At 34.8% G+C, this 19,760-nt stretch overlaps 3 protein-coding genes across 4 annotated transcripts in view; all 3 read left to right on the top strand.

Annotated features, from left to right (window-relative positions):
* Positions 1-468: 468 nt before the first annotated feature.
* On the top strand, positions 469-10,136 carry su(r) (dihydropyrimidine dehydrogenase su(r)). 2 transcript variants are annotated; one of them, XM_081978217.1, is made up of 18 exons: positions 469-994; positions 1,052-1,162; positions 1,920-2,063; positions 2,121-2,309; positions 2,367-2,551; positions 3,127-3,310; positions 3,366-3,595; positions 4,063-4,307; positions 4,364-4,548; positions 4,974-5,180; positions 5,266-5,430; positions 5,487-5,639; positions 5,687-5,927; positions 6,055-6,197; positions 7,659-7,832; positions 8,729-8,974; positions 9,809-9,966; positions 10,026-10,136. In XM_081978217.1, exons 1-18 carry the CDS (start codon positions 959-961, stop codon positions 10,102-10,104), a joined length of 3,075 nt encoding a protein of 1,024 aa, XP_081834343.1. In that variant the 5' UTR covers positions 469-958; the 3' UTR covers positions 10,105-10,136. The 2 variants fall into 2 exon arrangements, with proteins under 2 accessions (XP_081834343.1, XP_081834348.1); XM_081978222.1 differs by lacking the exons at positions 469-994; positions 1,052-1,162; positions 1,920-2,063; positions 2,121-2,309; positions 2,367-2,551 and adding an exon at positions 2,713-2,847.
* Positions 10,137-10,144: 8 nt separating this feature from the next.
* CCHa2-R (CCHamide-2 receptor) lies at positions 10,145-12,575 on the top strand. The gene is made up of 6 exons (XM_081978387.1): positions 10,145-10,591; positions 10,691-10,910; positions 11,234-11,340; positions 11,394-11,641; positions 12,167-12,287; positions 12,345-12,575. The coding sequence occupies exons 1-6, from the start codon at positions 10,407-10,409 to the stop codon at positions 12,505-12,507; spliced, it is 1,044 nt and encodes a 347-aa protein (XP_081834513.1). The 5' UTR covers positions 10,145-10,406; the 3' UTR covers positions 12,508-12,575.
* Positions 12,576-13,136: 561 nt separating this feature from the next.
* The window catches only part of mTor (serine/threonine-protein kinase Tor), a 29,268-nt gene continuing 22,644 nt past the window's right edge, over positions 13,137-19,760 (top strand). Inside the window, exons 1-8 of the mRNA XM_081978205.1 lie at positions 13,137-13,513; positions 15,661-15,878; positions 15,939-16,159; positions 16,217-16,597; positions 18,108-18,277; positions 18,329-18,531; positions 18,586-18,826; positions 18,889-19,092. Coding sequence (XP_081834331.1) covers positions 13,291-13,513; positions 15,661-15,878; positions 15,939-16,159; positions 16,217-16,597; positions 18,108-18,277; positions 18,329-18,531; positions 18,586-18,826; positions 18,889-19,092 — 1,861 coding nt within the window. The 5' untranslated portion in view covers positions 13,137-13,290. The remainder of the gene's footprint in view (positions 13,514-15,660; positions 15,879-15,938; positions 16,160-16,216; positions 16,598-18,107; positions 18,278-18,328; positions 18,532-18,585; positions 18,827-18,888; positions 19,093-19,760) is intronic.

Genomic DNA, 19,760 nt, shown 5'->3' with positions numbered 1-19,760 from the left:
ATGTACAGGGTGTCCCATATTCTACACTTTTGTAAGGTATCTCGTATGTTTTTTGAAGAATAGAGTGTTTTCGCGACAGCTTACTGCATTTTCGAGAATTTGAATATGGCGTCAGCAGAATTTTCAATACAACACTGTTTGTGTTGCACAGGGAGAAATTGATAAATATCACTTTTGACGTATTTCAGATATCTTTAAATATTTTGAAGAGGTTATAACGGATTCGAATCGACATTTTTGGAAGCAGTTTGATATCGTTGAAAAGCTTATTGAAAATAAAACCATTTCTATGAAATGAGATACATTTGGGATTAACTATTTTTAATAACAAGCCAATTTTCAAGATATTGCTATTTAGACTTAACACACCTCGTATACATAGCAGTGTGGGAGTGTGGCAGATTAAGATAACTGCGGTCTAAACTATAAAACGGTTATCAATTTTCTGTTTATACCCTGTTTTATGACCAGCTTAACATTGAACCTTCGGCCTTGTTTACGTATCTTATTAATTATTAGTGAAGTGAAGTAGAAACAATTATTAGTTTTCATTCATAAACACTTATCAGGTATTTTTACGCAGGCGCGGTTAATTTAATCAGAACCATTGTTGCGTAAAACCGATAAGGCGCTAGACACTAACTTCGTTCATCCACCTAAACAGAACTTTACACCTCATTGTGTTCAATTTACTGCAAATTCAATTTTCTGCCACGAAAATCGAATACACACGTTCTTGACTTAATGCGTTTCGCTTAGTAAGAGTTTGTGCAAGTGTCCTAGATTCCGAATCGTTATCGTTACATCGTAAGGAAATAAATGTCTTTAGATTACGAGAACCTGTGACCTTTAATCTGAATCGCGATAGCGATAAGCTCATCGTAAAACCAAACATCAATATTAGTGTTTTCAGTATAGTTTCCGTTCACTGGCTTGTTTGATGCAGTAGTGTTCCGCTATGGCGAAAATTAGTGTTGACTTACCAGATATCGAGGTGAGATTTAGCAATATGTTTGTGGGTTAGGCGGTAATATTTGGGTTTTTGTTACAGAATATTTTGGCCTTAAATCCTAGGGTTCCACATTACTCTAATTTGAGGCCTACTTCAGAAACCAAAGCGAACAAAAAGTTGTGGAAACGGAATGCTGATAGAAAGTGTAAGGTAAGTGGAAAAGTTTCTTTTTTTCTGATTTATCACAATTTAACATACTATGAAGGTTTTCACGGCCGGTCAAGGTTAACAAGTCCGGATAACTCTCATATTTCAGTACCGCAATTTAGTTACTGTGAATAAACTGCTCACTAGAAATAAACGACAGTAAAGTTTCTTATCACCGAAGAAAACCCAAAACCATAAACGGTTTTCTTGAATCATGGAAGGTATAGGAAAATGCTTCCTACTGCATTTTTTGGTACCTGGAAAGAGTTTAGAACATTTTCTTTTGTTGCTTAATTTGACATCTTTTTTTCGCTCTATGATTGGGACCTACAGTTTTTCATCAAACAATCTGCCAACCTGATTGTGGCTTTTCAAACCTTTTTTTTCTTTATTAAATTTGGTTTAGGCATTTTGAAGATACAGGGCATTAAAAAAAGCACACATTTAGCTGTCCCGCTTATTTCCGTTAGCAATTAGTTTTATTGGAATGTTTGTGCACTTACGAAGCAAGTGACATAATACAAATAACACAAAATGCACTTTCTATCAAATGGAATTTCAACGGAGCTTAAATTTTATTGCAGAGGGGATTATAATCATGTTTATACTTAAACCGAATTCAATTTTATAAAGGGATCAGTCTAGGTTCGACACACACGACATGCCTTCAAACCTATTTTTTACATATTACTGAATATTTATTAGAAAATGTCTGCTCATCTATTTTCTGAATCAAGCTTATTAAAGTGCACATTTTTAGGATTGTTCTTGTTTGGAAAACAACTTTTCCGACATCAAACCCACCACTTTATCCGAAAGAGCAGCTCTAGCAGAGGCTGCAAGGTGCCTGAAATGTGCTGACGCTCCATGTCAAAAGGGTTGCCCTACGCAAATAGACATAAAGGTTTACTAATTTGCTCATTTTATTTAAAGACTGTTTATTTTATTGTTAAAACTGTAGGCTTTTATAACTTCAATAGCCAATGGCAACCCGTATGGGGCTGCCAAACGAATCCTGAGCGACAATCCTTTAGGGCTGTCCTGCGGTATGGTGTGCCCTACTAGTGACTTATGCGTTGGTGGTTGCAACTTAGCAGCCACCGAGGAAGGTGCCATAAATATCGGAGGATTGCAACAGTTTGCGGTGGAGGTTTGACCGTTATTCAACCCTTAATTACTAGTTTAAATAAGAGTGGTCAATTGACAGGTGTTTAGCAAAATGGGCGTGCCGCAGACTCGAAACGGTAAACTGCCAAAACCGAAAAGAGCCGGAGCTAACATTGCTATAGTTGGAGGAGGACCCGCTTCTCTTTCTTGCGCAACGTTTTTAGCCCGACTTGGATATGTAAATATTACCATTTTTGAGAAGAAGACCACTCTGGGAGGGTTGAGGTATGTTACTCAAAAAAAAGCAAATGCGTCCTCCTTTTGGTTTTGCGTCCCTCCTGTTTTGATCCAAACTATTAATATGGACCATCATCATAATTGTGCAATGCCCATCACAAATCATTGACATGTCTGTCTGTGTGATTCGCCAGAATCTGAGCCCAAAATTAACGTAAATGTCAATCACTTTTGACACATTTTGATTAAATGGAATTATTGAATTTTATTTGCGCAATTGGAAATTTTAAATCACCGGAAACATCCATCGCTCAATGGGCAACTACAATATATCAAAGAAAATGGTAAGAACTAATTTTTAGATTCTACTACTTAATTGTCTAGACACAAAGTGTTCGGTTTTAAGATACTTTTAAATTGAGCTTGTGTTTAATGAAGATTGCTGTAAAGTGCTTTATTTGCTTAAGAAACTAGAAATTTCAGTCACGTTGTATATTATTATAGTTTTTTGATTTTCCTTTCTAAGTCAGCTTTAATGATCTAATAGTTTTCGTTTTGTCCACAAACAAATCAACATCTATTCAGTAAAGTGATACGTATAATAATTTAAATATCTTTTTCAGTTCTTTTGAAATTCCTCAATATCGATTGCCTCAATACGTGGTCGACTTCGAAGCCAATTTAGTAAGCGATTTAGGAGTTAAAATCCAGTTTGAACGAAGTTTATCGACGAAAGATCTTTCCGTAAAACGCCTAGTAGATGAATGTGACGCTATTTTTATAGCTATTGGTTTACCAAACCCCAAAGTAAGTCCAAACAAATCACTACAGTTCTACGTGTAATTCCGATAAAACGTCATAGGTGGACAAAATCTTTTTGGACCTGGATGAGTCGCACGGATTTTACACCTCCAAAAGCTTTCTACCACCAGTGGCCGGTTGCTCTAAAATCGGCTCAAACTCTGTAGCATCCTCAGGTCTAATAACGTTAAGGGGAACGGTACTGGTTCTAGGTGCTGGTGATACTGCCTTTGATTGTGCCACCACTGCTTTAAGATGCGGCGCTAAAAAGGTGTTTGTTGTATATCGCAGGTATGATCATAAATATAAAATTATGCAATATGAGTTACCACCTTTAGTAGGTTAGGGTTAGTTCTTAGCATAATTATGTTAGGTCTAGGCGAAGAAAACTAAACTAATAGGTTAATATTTCAGTAAAAAATGATTGACAGTATGATGACAGTATTTTGTTAATCCAGAAGAGATAAAAAGTTAAAATTACCCCAATGGAATAATTGGTTTACAGGGTTGTTATACTGTGTCATTAGGTAGAAATTTCGATTTCAGTTGCATTTTCGGTGTAATGATCTCCCCTTACAAAACTGAGGGGGATAATGTATATTTTCTTTTCTAAGTAGTCTTAATGTATATTTCTGATAAAAAAGGCTCTAAGACGTTAAAAAATACTGTAAGTCACCGGCTTTAGATTTGTTTTCTTCTCACATAAAAAAAATCTTCACTTAGCTATTATTTAAGATTTAACATAAATATTGGTTTAGGGGTTTTCAAAACATACCAGCAGTTCCAGAAGAAGTCTCGCTGGCTTTAGAGGAACACTGCGAATTTTTGGGTTTCTTATCACCGCAAAAAGTAAACTTAAAAGCTGGAAGGATTGCTTCAGTGACATTTGCCAGAACTGAACAATTGGATAACGGTGAATGGATTATAGATGAGGAACAGCCGGTAACGATGAAAACTGATTTTGTTATATCAGCTTTTGGTTCCGGATTGTATGATGATGACAGTAAGTTGTTTAATATTGAATAGATAGAATAGCGGCAAACAAGAATATTTTTGAAGTTATTGAAGCCCTCAATCCGTTGAGTTTGAACGGCTGGAATTTACCAGTTATCAATTCAAACACTATGCAGAGTTCTCATGAAAAAGTCTGGATTGGGGGAGATATGGCCGGGGTGGCCGAAACTACAGTTGAATCTGTTAATGATGGCAAAACTGCAGCGTGGTACATGCATAAATATTTGCAGGTTGGTGGTTTATAAAGTTTTTTGCAATAATCAGTTCTAGTAGCAGTAAGTCTGTTAAGTTGATCTGTAAGCTGGATTTATAGATTGACCCAATAATCAAACGAAATCAGTATAACGTCACACCCGCACAAATTGGTGAGGCTACTAAAAAATATAAACTTTTTCAAAATAAGACATTAGGCCAGCGAGATCATATAAAACTAGGTAAACCTTTACGAAAGAAATATAAAATCAGTTTGGAAATGACAGAGGCCCCTAAAAACTGCTAAAAACATCTAAAAAAAACTGCCATAAGCCGCTATACAATTGCCTGAAGTGTTGTAAAGTGTCGTACATATTGCAATATGTAGCTCGAATCATTATGGAAGTGCCAGAGGTTTTCCAAAAAATGCAAGTCCATCTAAGAAAATCTTGACGTTTTTCAGGGCGAACCTGAAGAAACTGCTCCGGAACTGCCCCTATTTCACACACCAATAGAAGATGTGGATTTATCGGTGGAAATTTGTGGTGTTCGATTCGAAAATCCTTTTGGTTTGGCATCAGCACCACCAGTTACTACTCCGGCTATGATCAGGAGAAGTTTCGAACAGGGATGGGGATTTGTTGTTACCAAAACGTTTTCCTTGGATAAAGTAAGTAAAAACTCTTGATTTAAACAGTTGTTTAGGGAACACCTTATAATTGACAATTTAGACAAAAAGAATGCACTTTTTTTAGGACGAAGTCACTAACGTGTCTCCTAGAATAATTAAAGGCACCACGTCAGGATACCACTACGGCCCTCAGCAGAGTTCTTTTCTAAACATTGAAGTAATTTCAGAGAAACAGTGTGACTTTTGGCTCAAAGGAATTGCCGAATTGAAACAAGATTTTCCTACTAAGGTACTTTGCAACTAAACTGAATTTTTCTAAATACACATTTTGGCGGTGTTTTCTAGATTATTATTGCTTCAATTATGTGTTCATTTAACGAGCAAGACTGGAGAGAACTATCCCAAAAGGCTGAGGCAAGTGGAGCTGATATGTTGGAACTGAACCTGAGTTGTCCTCACGGAATGGGGGAGTCTGGAATGGGTTTGGCTTGCGGTCAGGTAGTAACCTAAACCATTCTGTCTGCCTGCCCTAACAAATTATTTAGGATCCAAATTTGGTTAGAGAAATTAGTAAGTGGGTGCGAAGCAGCGTGAAAATTCCTATTTTTATAAAACTAACACCCAACATCACCGATATTGTTGATATTGCCAAAGCGGCTAAAGAGGGCGGAGCCTCGGGAGTTTCAGCCATCAACACGGTGTCTGGTTTGATGGGTTTGAACGCCCATGGTGAGCCTTGGCCTCGTGTTGGCACAGCACGTCGAACTACTTATGGAGGAGTATCAGGTATTTTTTTTTGTTGGGAATTATCCAACAGTTTTATCGGTTATAGTTAAATGTCAAACTGTCAATTCTTCCTACAGTTTAAAGTTCTTGAGTTTAGACTGAACCTAAATTATGACAAATTTTACAGGGAACGCTACTAGACCTATGGGGCTAAGAGCAGTTTCAGCTATTGCTCAAGCTTTACCGGGTTTTCCGATATTTGGTATTGGAGGCATTGACTCTGCTTATACAGCGTTTCAGTTTTTGCAAGTCGGAGCCAGCGCCGTTCAAGTGAGTTTTTGATTACATTAGTTGGCAATACTGTAGAATATTAATAGTTATTTACATTACTAGTGGGGTATGAGCATTTTTATAGTCACGAGTGGGAGTGTTGCCACGACGAGGTCGTAGACCGAGTTGTGGTGATCACACGAGTACGTTAATTTGCCATACCCCACGGGTGATGTACAACATTTTATCTACGACCATCAGAAGCAGCGTAAAGTAAGAAGAAAATTCATATTTTGTGCAATGTGAACTATTTAGGAACGTCTCGTATATGCTTGCTACGGGTAGTTATTTGTTACCCTTAAATTTTGTCATCTACGCTGTACTGTTTTGGTGTTGTTGCTATGGTGGCCATTTGTTTCCACATATCACTTAAGCGACAATTTAACAGTGTCAGTCACAAATTTTTAAAAGTGCATTTCGTTATGAACATGTCTGAAGAACTTCCGTCAGATATTGAAGAAGCTGCCGCAAACGTGGTATCTGGCTTGTTGCCTGCCAAGTCAAAGGCGATATGAAAAAATGTATCAAAGTTATGTTTAAATTCAATAAACAATTACAGCAGAAATTTTCATTTAAAGTTGTTTTATCGCACTAGTGTGATAAAATCGATTATTATCGCACTAGTGCGGTAAAATCGCTCATTACGTAACTCAAAATGAGCTATGTAATGAATGATTACCATGCTAGGAGTAGATAAAAAAATATACATATTTTTGAAAGTTTTATTAATAATCGAATCGATCAGAATTTGCGGTAAATAATCATAGATCAGGTGTGCATATGTGTTTTTTTGCAAAATTTTGATTGGAAAATTATTGAGACTAAATAATTATCTATTATTACATGTCACTTACCAGCTTTGTCTCTGGAGCATCGATTTGCAATAGTTATTCCTTCTTATCAGGGAATGTCTCTTTTGAGTTTTACATACCTGTAGATTAGAGATATGCCGAAATTCAAACCAAGTTGCTTTGACGTCACAAATCCCAACAATGTATACCAATATAAACGTCAATAAAACATTATTAATTGCATGAAAATCAAATTGATCCCTGCCCGTCAGGTTAGTGACAATGTGCTTGTAGCTTTATACATATTTGACATTTTTTTTGCCATCAGGTAGCATTGCTGTGTTTCTATCAAATGAACAGTTTTTAGAGGCCCAAAATGATTCTAAAAACGTCTGGCAACTTTAAAACACTTTTAAGAGTGTAGGAAACTTGTACAGGCTTCTGGAATCTTTTGGGAAGTTTTCAATATTATTTATAGGCGCCTGCTATTTTAGGCCATCTGAAAATGATTCTAGAAAGCTGACAATAATAATAAAAAAATTCTTCTGGCAAATTTAAAAGATTTTTGGTAGTTTTAAGTTTTGAGTGGCATCATGTAATGTTGCCTAACTTTGTTTGATTTTCTGTATAGATACAATAAATTACACGTTATAATGTTTTGTTTGTATAGATTTGCAGTGCGGTACAAAATCAAGACTTTACAGTAATTGACGACTATGTCACAGGATTGAAAGCCTTGCTATACTTGGACGGTCGACTTCCTGGCTGGGATGGACAAAGTCCTCCCACATTTAAACACCAGAAAGGCAAATCCGCCGCCCCTGTTTATGACGAAAAGGGACAGGTAAGCATTATTACGAGTAAAAAAAGAAGAAAGACTAGAAATAGGGACATCATGTTGATAAGTTTTCACAGAAGAGAATTTTTTTTAATTTTTTTCAAAATATCTTACTAAACCTTTCACTAATCTTTCTGTTTGGGAGTAAAACTTAAGAATATGTTTTATAATACATCATTGTTATACAGGGTGTCCCGCGAGGTAAGGGACAAAATTTCACTATGTGTTCTTTAGGTAAATTTGTGTCAAAAATCTCCTATAAACATGGGTCCGCAAATGCTTCCTTGCCAAGATATGATTTTTTAAAATTTAATAGTGTTATTTTGCTGGAAACTACAATAATTTCGAAATTATAATTTTATTTAACAAAAAAATTACTACTACTGTGAAAAAAAACTGTTTACAATAATAGTTCAAAGTGCACCTTCACATTATAAGCATAGTTTAGCCTTTTTAATGATGTGGCTGATACCGTCCCCAACACGGTGGTTATTTTAGGTCGTCAGCGATATTATTAATTTCACGAAGCAGTTCAGCCCTGGTAGGTCATTTCTCTACATATCCTAAACTCTTCATATGTGCTTAATATACTTGTTAATATACTAGAGATAATTTATTATTACAGCATTGTACTTTTTGGCACAAACACTATTAAATTTAAAAAAAATCATATCTTGGTAAGGAAGCATTTGCGAACCCATGTTTATAGGACATTTTTGACACAAATTTACCTAAAGAACACATAGTGAAATTTTGCCCCTTACCTCGCGGGACACCCTGTATAAAGAAAATGTTTACATTTGACTATCGGTTAGAATAGTCAGTTAAAACAGGTTAGATTAGTTACAATATTGAATTAAAATATAATTTATTTACAAGTAATCATCACATTTAATTTCCAGAAACTGTATCATTTTGGACCGGCCAAAATAAAACGTGAAGTAACATTAGCCAAACTGTACAAAGAACGTCAAATAACGGACAGTACGCCTCTACACCATAATGGGGCACCTCTTGGCTTCGCTAGTGAGTCAACCCCACCTGACAACCCTTTGACAGTTGGTGACGTAATAGGTCGCTCTCTTAAGTACATCGGTCCCTACAAAAAGTTGGACAACACCCAACAAGTCGTAGCCTTGATAGATGATGTAAGTGTTTGAAATAGTAATTTAATAGTTGTTAAGGTATAGAAGGTAAACAGAAGATTGCACCCGTCTTTATTCGGACAAGGGGCTGATTTTGACAGATGTCAGCTAGCCTTTAAAGTGTTACAAGTTCAAAAACTACATAATCAAAGTCACGAGACGTATCTCTTATACAATTTCAGCTTTGACAACTGTCTAAATTTGATTCAGCAAATTTTAACAGGCCAAACCTTGTTTTATGGTCAGGAGATTGATTTTGCCAGGTGTCAACTGGCATTTACAGTGTTGTTGCAAGTTCAAAATGATGGCGTTATCAAAGTTACGTGACGTGTATTTTATTTACCAAACAACATTTTAAAAGTCACGGGACTGATTTTGACACTTGTTAACAACTAGCCTTTACACATGTTGCAAGCTGAGAACTGCATCATCAACGTCACGTGACGCTTATTTTACAATTTCAGCTTTTACAACTGTCTAAACTTAACAATCAATGAAAAAATTCAAATCAAAGTCTCATAGTAACATCATAGTAACTATGAGACTTTGTGAATTTTTCTCTTCGAGCATATAGACTACTCTTCTGAGTTTGTCTAAACTTCATTTAGCAAATTTTCACAGTTTAAACTTTGTTTTATGGCCACGTGACTGTTGTTGACAGGTGTTAGCTGACCTGAGCCTGATCAAAGCTGTCAGATCAAAATTAGCAGAGTTAGCTATTCTGTAAAATACAGTTTCAGCAAAAAAATCTTTCTATGCAAAAGTTTGAATAATTAGCATTTTAACTTTAGTTTCCAACATGAAAACTTGTATTTTAACAAACATTACGATTTACAGGACTTGTGCATTAATTGTGGAAAATGTTACATGGCTTGTAACGATTCCGGATATCAAGCTATACAGTTTGATGCCACTACGCATGTGCCGTTGGTCAATGATGATTGTACTGGGTGTACACTTTGTATGTCTGTATGCCCGATCATTGACTGTATTACGTAAGTAGATGGTTAATAATAAAAAAGCAGATAATTGTAACGGTTAACAATTATTACAGAATGGTTCCCAAGCAAATACCCCACTATATCAAACGAGGTTCCAGTAAAACTATTGTTGGGGTTTCCCCTTTGGATTAATGCTGAAGAATACAAATCGATATTTCCATAAATGTTTTTTTTTTCCTCTAACCCAGTTATAAAATGATTTAAATTACACATTTGGTTATAGCCGTGATTTAATGCTAATATTTCGGTTCCACTTCACATAAATTGACTATTTTCGAGTGTAACCTGTCGACGGTCAGTTGTTTGCTTCTCGTTATTTTAACAGCCATTAGGCAACTACTAACGAAATTGTAAAAACAAGGGTGAAATGTACTTCAAACGGGTTTTCTATATGCAGAATTTGCCAGAAGATTTCAGATTGTCGAGCTGTAAAGATGAATCTAAGTAATAATGGGCTGGTCAACTCAACCGAGGAAGATTACACGCCTTATGAGAAGCGCTACGAAACTTACATAGTGCCGATACTGTTTTTCTTCATTTTTGTAGTAGGAACCATCGGAAATGGTACTTTGGTTTTTGTATTCTTGCGTCATAAAGCAATGAGAAGTATACCCAACACGTAAGAATTTTTTTTTTATTTTCACCAACTTGATTTGTTTATTTAGTGAATTTATTTTCATTTGATCATTTTTTGTCATAATTTGCTTTGTAATTTCAGGTATGTGTTTTCATTAGCTTTAGCTGATTTATTGGTAATAATAATATCCGTGCCCTTTACTTCATTGTACTACACAGTGGATTATTGGCCCTTGAGTGAGGCCGTATGCAAAATATCCGAATATACTAAAGAGATCAGTTTAGGTGTATCAATATTCACCCTTACTGCGCTTTCTGCAGAACGCTACTCGATTATAGTGGATCCCTTGAGACGATTACAGGTAAAAAAGTGGTAATACACAACGACAAGAACAAAATTTTGAACAAAACAGATTATTTAAATACATACACGTTTTGTCTTCCATAACAACTAAAAACGTGATTTTTAATAATATTTTATCCTGATTTCGGATTTTTTGTGACTGCTGATAGCATTATTTTTGAATTTTTGATATACTTCAACCCATCCATCCAAAGGCATTTTTTTCTGTACCTACTGTTGAAAAATTGGGATAAAATACGTGTTTTTTTGTTAGTTTTGTTAGGACCATAACTTTTTTCATACATAGAGATAAAAGTCACTATTCTGATAACAACATTTTAGGTAAAACCACTGACTGTTCTTAAAGCCATAATAATTTGGTTTCTGGCAATTATTTTGGCCATACCGAGCGCAATTTTTGCCACAATCAAGAACGGCAATATAACTCAGTAAGCGCAACATAATTTCTAAACTAAATTGTACAACATAAAAAATGTTTTAGTGGTAAAACAATCCCATACTGTTCTCCGTTTCCGGACATTGAAAATTTTGACAAGTACAGCGTCATGGTCAAGTCTTTGGTTTACTACGTGATACCGTTGATTACGATATCGACTTACTACATTTTGATGGCGCTTAAATTACATACGAGCACTAAAAAGATTGTTACGGAGATTACTGGGGCCCAGGGACCTGCCCAGGTCAAATCGCGCAAGCACATAGCCCGGATGGTTCTTATATTTATATGTTGTAAGTTAATTTAATTGTAGACAAATTTTAGAATATGCTTAGTGTACAGGGTGGTTCAAATTGATTAAAAATAAACTCCAAAGTGTTATATAAACTGTTGGCAAAAAGCCTCCTAGCGGAGCAATAGCAAACCCTAAAAGTGAGCCACAAAAGCCATTTCATTTCCTAAAGGAAAAATGTTAGTCAACTGAAATTTGGTATCCAAGTTTACCATTTGGAAGTAATCATTTAGAAATTTGTTCAACTCTTGAAAATAATCTGAAAACCGCTAGCTCCGCTAGGCTTTAAAAACTGCTGAAAGTCGTCTACGTCATTCACGCGGCAAAACTTGTAAATTACCAAAAGACATTTTTGTTTTAAATAAAACTACAAATTTCGACATTTTGAATAAGCCCCAGCAGTATTTTGAGAAATTTGATTGGTGCAAATTTGATTGGTGAAATTTGATTGCAAAAATCATAATCAAAATGTCTTGTAATAAGACGTTTGCTAATTTTCGTAACTAAAAACACTTAATTTTTGCAGTATTCTTCATTTGTTTTCTTCCTTATCACGTGTTCACCTTGTGGTTCTTCCTGGACCCAAATGCGAAGAATGTGTATAATGACTGGTGGCACGCGGTGAAAATCGTAGGATTTTGCTTAACGTAATATTTGTTTTTTCCTAGATAATTAAAAATTGTCTTTAATAATCAAGTTTTCAGTTTTTTACATTCGTGCGTCAATCCTGTCGCTCTCTATTTCATCAGTGGGGCGTTTAAGTGCTACTTTAAAAAATATTTGCTATGTTGCTACTCACCATTGCCTTCCGGACGTACTACAGGAACTTCCAGGTGTTCTGTTCTACAGTCAAATCCGTCCCAATGATTTTGTTTGCATACGGTGCATAAATTTGCCGCTTTATAGAATTTAAAATTATAACGTTTTATGTATCGTTAACCTGTTAGTTTTAAAAAATAATTAACAAATATCTAATCATTCAAAACTATTAAGTACATAGTTGCATGTCAATTGCTGTTAGATGGAAAAATTGATTATTATTTCACGGTTATTTCCAATTTAATTTGATCTGGCAACAAAGCAACAAAAAATTGTTGTGACAAAAATTAGTTAAGTAAATAAAACTACAACTTTATTTAAAATAATATGTGAAAATAAGTTTTACGCCCAATAAAAAGTAAAGTAAATGTCCGTTTACACCTAGATTTCCATGGCGGAAACCATAATGTTTTAAACTAGTTTATATTATACGTTTTATTAAATATTTTTGCGGCCGCCATTTGCTGCATTCAGTTCATCACAAAGAGTTAAATTAGACAAACCTAAAAATTTTTGCAGATTTACTGATCTGACAACACTGCGAGTGATCGTGTTTCGTGTTGGAATTCTGTCATACGTCATATGAGCAAGTCATTCGATATGTCAAAGATGTCATTTTTTTGTTTTGTTTCACTTTGTTTATAAGTGTTCTTAGTTCTTCTAATTATTTTACTAAAACGGTTTTAACATTTTACAACGATACGTTTGCAATAAGCGTATTTAGAGTATTTGTACACATGTACAGTATGTAACGCAATGTGATTACTATTAAAAGTTCCTAAGATGGTGTACTAATATTTGTTGTTGAGTACTACAGTGTTCCCTATCAGAATGTCGCGCGTTGTAATGAACCAGTTCGTTTCGAACCTGAAATCCAGAAATGAACAGACCAGAATCAGGGCTGCTAAAGATCTGTACTTGTATGTTAAGAATGACCTACGAGATGCCACTCCTGATCAAGTCACTGTTTTCCTGGAGGAATTCAACCATCACATTTTTGAAATGGTCTCAAGCAGCGATATTAATGAAAAGAAAGGAGGCATTCTGGCCATAGGTAATAAATAGTTTAAATAATACATATTTTAGAACAGCACATTCAAGCAAGCACATCTTGGCTTTAATCTCAGGAGAAGTTTTGATAGAATGTGACAAAAGAAGCTGGCATTGACAGGTTTCTGTCACACTCTGCATGCTTTTCTCTTGGTATATGGTAATTCTCCTCATTTCAAGAATACTCTGCTGTGAAAACCTTAATCCTTCCTGAAGAGCAAATATCAGTTATCAGTTACTGATACTTTTGCCTTTGTTCAGTCACATACTTTTTTTCTTCACTCATTGTTCTTTAACTTCAAAGTGCTCTTGGTAAGACCTAAACCTTCTGGATTGTCTAAAATATAATTTTTGTCCTAACTTTATTAACTTTTAATTCAGCATACAATGGCCCAGATAACTCACATTTATGATAGGACCTTTTACCATCCATGCAATCCAAGATGGAGGATGGAGGCCTGTTATTATCAGATAATCCAAATGTCATATTTTCAGATATTTGTTTCTTAATTTTTTTATTAAGAGTTGAAACTTGAGTTATGAAGAATTGTTTCAGAATCTTTGATGTGTGGCTTCTACTAAAGTCCAGCATTATCTTTTTATGTCAACTAATTTAAGTTTATGATAAGTTCAAAGCTGAATCAGGATTTCTATTCTTTTAACAGCTGATAAATTAAATAGCTGTGACTTATTTTTTTGAAATCCTTAATATTTGATTTTCAAGAATTTCAAACAATAAAGTTTTATTTTAGCAAATATGCAAACATTATGAGAGAGAAATATCCTTTTTGTAAGATTTTAAAAATTGAAAGTGTATGCAAATTAGTTTAGTCAGCTTTAGTCACTTAAAATTGTAAATACCTAATCATTTTCCATCAAAATATACAATTTTTAAAAATGTGTGAAAAATTTTGGAAATACAAAAACAGACTGAAAATTGCAAATTGATCTTGGAGTGACTTTATGACTGTCAAAAAACACATTTTTGAAAATTGTTGATAAAGAAATTGCAAAAAGGCTGAAAATTTTATTTGGTGAAAATCATGTATTTAATGAGATCCTATCTGTAAAGGCTGAATGTTGATCTGTTTGATCATGATATTAGTAAAATCAGTGCACAAATAATGCAGCTTTTATAGTTCAGCATTAAATAAATGATCTGGTAAATTATCTTTTCATGTTCATTCATTTTATGATAAACAAGATGAAAAGTTTAGAACTGAATAAGTGTTTTTGTTCATTTAACCAAGTAACAGCTGGCATAGACAAATTGAATTTCTGTGAGCTTCTTTCCTGATTGACTTTCAAGTTTTGAACACTACTGGGAACTTGGAACTTCTGGATTATACTTCAAATCAATTTTGTTTGGGTTTCAGTGGGTAAGTTTGTGATTGGTTAAAAAAACCACCTGCAAGCTGCTTTTTTTGGCTAATCTCAAACTACAAACAGTATTGATACCAATAAAAATACAATAAAATGATGCCAAAAAACAAAATCTATTTAGCTAAAAAAGTGCACCTTAACTTAATTTCAGAAGCAGTTATATAAGACCTTTCTAGGTAGTGATGCATAAAAGGATAAAATTTCATAAAACACCTTTAATAACGGACTTGTATTGTATGTAGATTGCTCAGGCACAAGATTTCTGTGAGTTAGAGGGTCACAAATGGTCAAAAAGTCATAATTCTTGTCAAAATTAAGGAGTTGGATGGACTGTTAAAGTGGAGAAAACATCATCACCAAGAAAACATTATTCATAAGTTTCTTTACTTGTTCCTACAGTAGTAAGAACACACAAAAATTTGAATTACTTCTGATTTAATTGTTTAATTCTAAACTTAATGCTGGTCACTTCTTCTGGAAGAACACTTCTCTTGACACTTCCAGCTTTAAATCAATTCAGGATGCATTGACTGTGATAATACATTTTGCCCTCCAATGAGTAATAAATTTTAACATTCACATAAAAAAAGCACTTTGGGGACTTCCTTTTCATTATAAAAATACCTGAGTGTAGCAAAATATAATGGTAATGCAAATGTTGTATTACTTATACATCCTACTCTAATATTTTCACTATGTACATTTATGCAGAAGAACATCCTGTATAAATAACTCATACACTATAACTGCAATATTATGAAATTTCAGTGTGTTTAATTGACGCTAACGTGGGAAATATGAACACGAGAATAAGTCCCTACGCTTACTACTTGAGAAACTCGCTAACTTCAAGTGATGTAAGTGTTATGGAGTTGGTAGCAAAAACTATGGCTAGTTTCGCATTAGTATATGGCTCTAAAGCGCCTGAGTATGTTGCGTTTGAGGTAAAAACTGCATTGGAGTGGCTGTCTGGAGATAGAGTTGAGGTAAGGTTACCTTTTGTGCACAGATTGATGTTGCGCAATCAAGTTCCGTTTCAATTTCAGTTAAAACGTCATGCGGCTGTGTTAGTTTTGAAGGAGTTTGCAACAGCCCTCCCAACTTACTTTTACCAGCAAGTATCACAATTTTTTGATAATATATTCGTCGCAATCCAAGATCCTAAACAGGCGATTAGAGAAGCGGCTATCGAGGCTCTTCGAGCCGCTTTAGTCATTACCGCACAAAGGGAGAACGCTAAAGACAATCAACGAGGTTCTTCATCTTGGTGAGTTGTGTTTTACTCTTTAATGTTGAGTACTTAAAGGATTTTTTTTTCGTTTAGGTATCGACAATGTTATGAAACCTCTGGTAAACTGTTGTCCGTTGATCGAGGAGAGCGTGTTCGAGACGACAAAGTGCACGGTTCATTGCTTATTTTGAACGAACTATTATTTTGTTCGAACGCAACATGGGAGCGCAAATATTGGTCTTTACTGGAAAGCACCGATCCTAGACCGGAATCGGATGTGGAGCAATTTACTTTTAATCGGCCGCCATTTATGTACCCGATGCATGCCAAAAAGAAGACAACAAGCCTTATTACCAACGTGATTTCGTCATCTTCAAGCAAACCTGAAAAACCCATTATTATTGAATCGTCTATATGCCATCAACTGGTTGCGGAGAAATTTGAGTACATCTGTATTGATGTTTTGGCTCAGAAGTAAGTGGTTGAATCTTTTAATTAACTTAATAAAGTAGCAACAGCGGATTGGAAGGTTCCAAGGATAGATAAGTTCAGATTTGCTTAAGAAATTAGGAAAAAACATTGATTACAAAAGTTGTAGCAAATATTTAGGTGCATAGCTTAAAAATATTTTTGAAGTTTGAAGAAAGGGTGACAAATCTAGTTTCCAATGATATGCTATGGTTAAATTTATTTAAAAATAAATAAATTGGCTCATGGTACACTAATTTTGACAATAAGCAAATAATTTAAACGGACCTAAATCAAGAAATCTCGTGGGCCATTTTGATAGTTCCAGACACACTATTGTGCAGTTGTTATGGAAATATCTGTCAACAGTTTTTAAAATGAGTAAAATGGAGGTTTTTCAAATATATTTTTCTTTAGTTTTCATTCTGTGCGTTGGGATTTTTCTCATGTACCAAAATTCAAACAAAAATTAGCATTTTGCCAAACTGTAAAAGAAAATACTTCTTTGTCCTATGGAACTCAAGACGCTTTTGATATTTCTGCCTGCCTCTAGAATCACTTTAAATGCCACAGGCTTCTACAGGGTGTATCAGAGTTGTGGTAACAAAAGCCTAGGGAGATTTCTCTATGTCCGCAAGTGCTTTATTTTCAAAATACAGGGTGTTAAAGTTTGAATAAGAAAAATACAAATGTATTAATATAACGCAATTGGTTTGGCTGGTAAGAAATTTATATGTTGATTGCTTACTCAAAAAACTGTTGAACTGTTTTTCAAACTTCTGTTTAACATTTAAATAGTTACTTGTTATAACAAGTGCGGAAAATGGTACTTTCCCGCGCGAGACTGCAGTCAAAAGGCGGGAACAATACTTTTCGCTTGTGTAGAAGGTACAAAACTTTTTCTATAATTCTTATTAAATTGAACGGAAATTTATAGTAAAATTATTAAATAGAATCTCTGTTTGCAAAGATGATTAAAAGTGTATTCTTAATTAAGAAATTGAAAATATATAAATTTATATTTAAAAGTAAAATAAATGCGTGCGGCATTTTCTCCCGTACTCCAACGCGGAAACCGCACCCGAGTAGAAAAACCATTTAAACCCGACAGAACGAAACCAAATGACTGGTAACTTCGGTGACACTTTTGATGTACCATTTTAACAAGCTAACCAATAATTCGGAACGCGGATTCGTTTTTTTTTTAATGATACGTCACTGTTTTCTTCTTTTTCGCACCATTTTTGATTAAAAAATAAAACTTCTCTAACACCATTATTTTAAGTTTGCCAGATGCCTCTAAAGTAATTTTCAAAATGTCAAAAGAATCTAAAAACTTTGAAAAGCTGTATACTGAATACTTTGTAGTCTTTTCAGCTTTTTATTATAAATCTCTGATTTCTCTAAAATAATCTAAAAATTGTTAGTACCGCCATTGATTGTGAAAATGTAGGCTGGTTTCGTAGTTGATTTAGCAGTATCCATCAAAGTTATTTTTTAATAAATACGTTTTCAGGTCGTTTAAAGTAAATTACGTGCAACAAACGCTGCTAACAATTTTACCCAGATTGGCTGCATTTAACAAGGAGAAATTCGTACAGAAATATCTTCCGAGCGCAATGAACTACTTGTGCAACATTTTAAGAGGAAGAGAAAAGGATAAAAATAGTGCTTTTGTGACTATTGGTAAGCAACTCTAAAACATCGATAGGCGGACACTACCACTGGTTCTTTAAGGTTTGATTGCCATTGCTGTCGAAGAAGTCATTGACCCATACGTCGACCGGATAATGGATCTGGTAAAATCAGCCTTACCAAAAACTGAGGCTACTAGCAAACGACGGTCTGTTATAGACAGTTCAATTTTTAAGTGCATTACGTTTTTGGCTTTAGCCTTAAAGAAGCATGAACCTATGGATATACCAAACATTTTAGAACAAGTATGATGGTGTGACATTTAGTGTTTGTTTTTCTGAAGTTATTAATTCTCATAGATGCTTGCTACCGGTCTAAGTCAGTCGCTAACAATTTGTCTTCGGGAACTGGCCAAAAAAGTTCCAATTTATAAAGACAAAATGAGTTTGGGCTTATTGAAAATTTTATCACATATTCTACTGAACCGGCCATTGTTGCATCCAGGGATGCCCAGAAGTACGTCAAACAGTCATACCACTTTGAGCACTTCTGTCGAGACGACCGACACACAGCTGATTGTGTTGGCTCTTCATACTTTGGGTAAAAAACTAATTCACAATTTCTGCTAATTGTTATGCGAGATAACTGGAAATGTTTTCTAGGAACTTTTGACTTTGAAGGCCAAAGACTGTTGCCATTCGTGCAACGTTGCGCTAATTACTTCCTCGTGCACGAAGTGACCGAAATCAGACTGGAAGCCGTGAAAACTACCAGTCGTTTATTAAGATACGCAATTAAAAGTGCCAATAAAAGTCCGAGCGATACAGTTTCTAGAACGGTGGCCGATGTACTTCATAAATTATTGAGTAAGTAATGATTTTAGTTTATTTGAAAATCGGCGTGGGATTATTTATAAATGAGACAATCAAATATAATTTTTCATAGGAGTTAGGGAGAAAAACCTCTGTAATAATTTACCCTCAGCTTTGTAAATCGGCCGCTAGGAGACGTTTCTACCACTAAAATAAAATCTGTTGAATAACTTTCTAAGTAATCGTAGTCTCTAAGTAATTATTACTTTCTACTAGGAGATTTAGTAACTGTTTTTTTATCTTCCTCAAATATAGAGGGGTGGGAATGTCAAGAATTGAAGTCTAAGTTTCTAGGGAATTTTATTTTATACTCTTATTTGGTGAAATGGTTGAATTGGAACCGGAATAAAATTTATGTCGGATTGACTGAAGATCGATTCCGCTGTTGTTCTAGTCTGCATAATTGTTACTTTTGAGCCATTCTACGTCTGTTGGGACCACATTGGACGCTGAATTTGGCTCGTTCGTGGTCAATCTGTGCCAAGTGGGCCTGTCCCACAATTTTTTTTTATTTCATAACTACAAAGACGGATTGAAAATATACCCGTATTTTTTTATTTTCAAAAATATTAAGTCTAAATAGAAAAAAAATGATGATAAAAACTACATTAATTTCATGTTTAAAACGCCCGCCGCCGGTGACGTACTACACTATCAACCAA

The sequence above is a fragment of the Ips typographus genome, linkage group LG1, assembly GCF_016097725.1.
Source record: "Ips typographus isolate SLU linkage group LG1, UJ_Ityp_2.0, whole genome shotgun sequence".
NCBI lineage: Eukaryota > Metazoa > Arthropoda > Insecta > Coleoptera > Curculionidae > Ips > Ips typographus.
The sequence above is the reverse complement of the archived record's forward strand: the minus strand, read 5'-3'. Positions and strand labels throughout refer to the sequence as shown.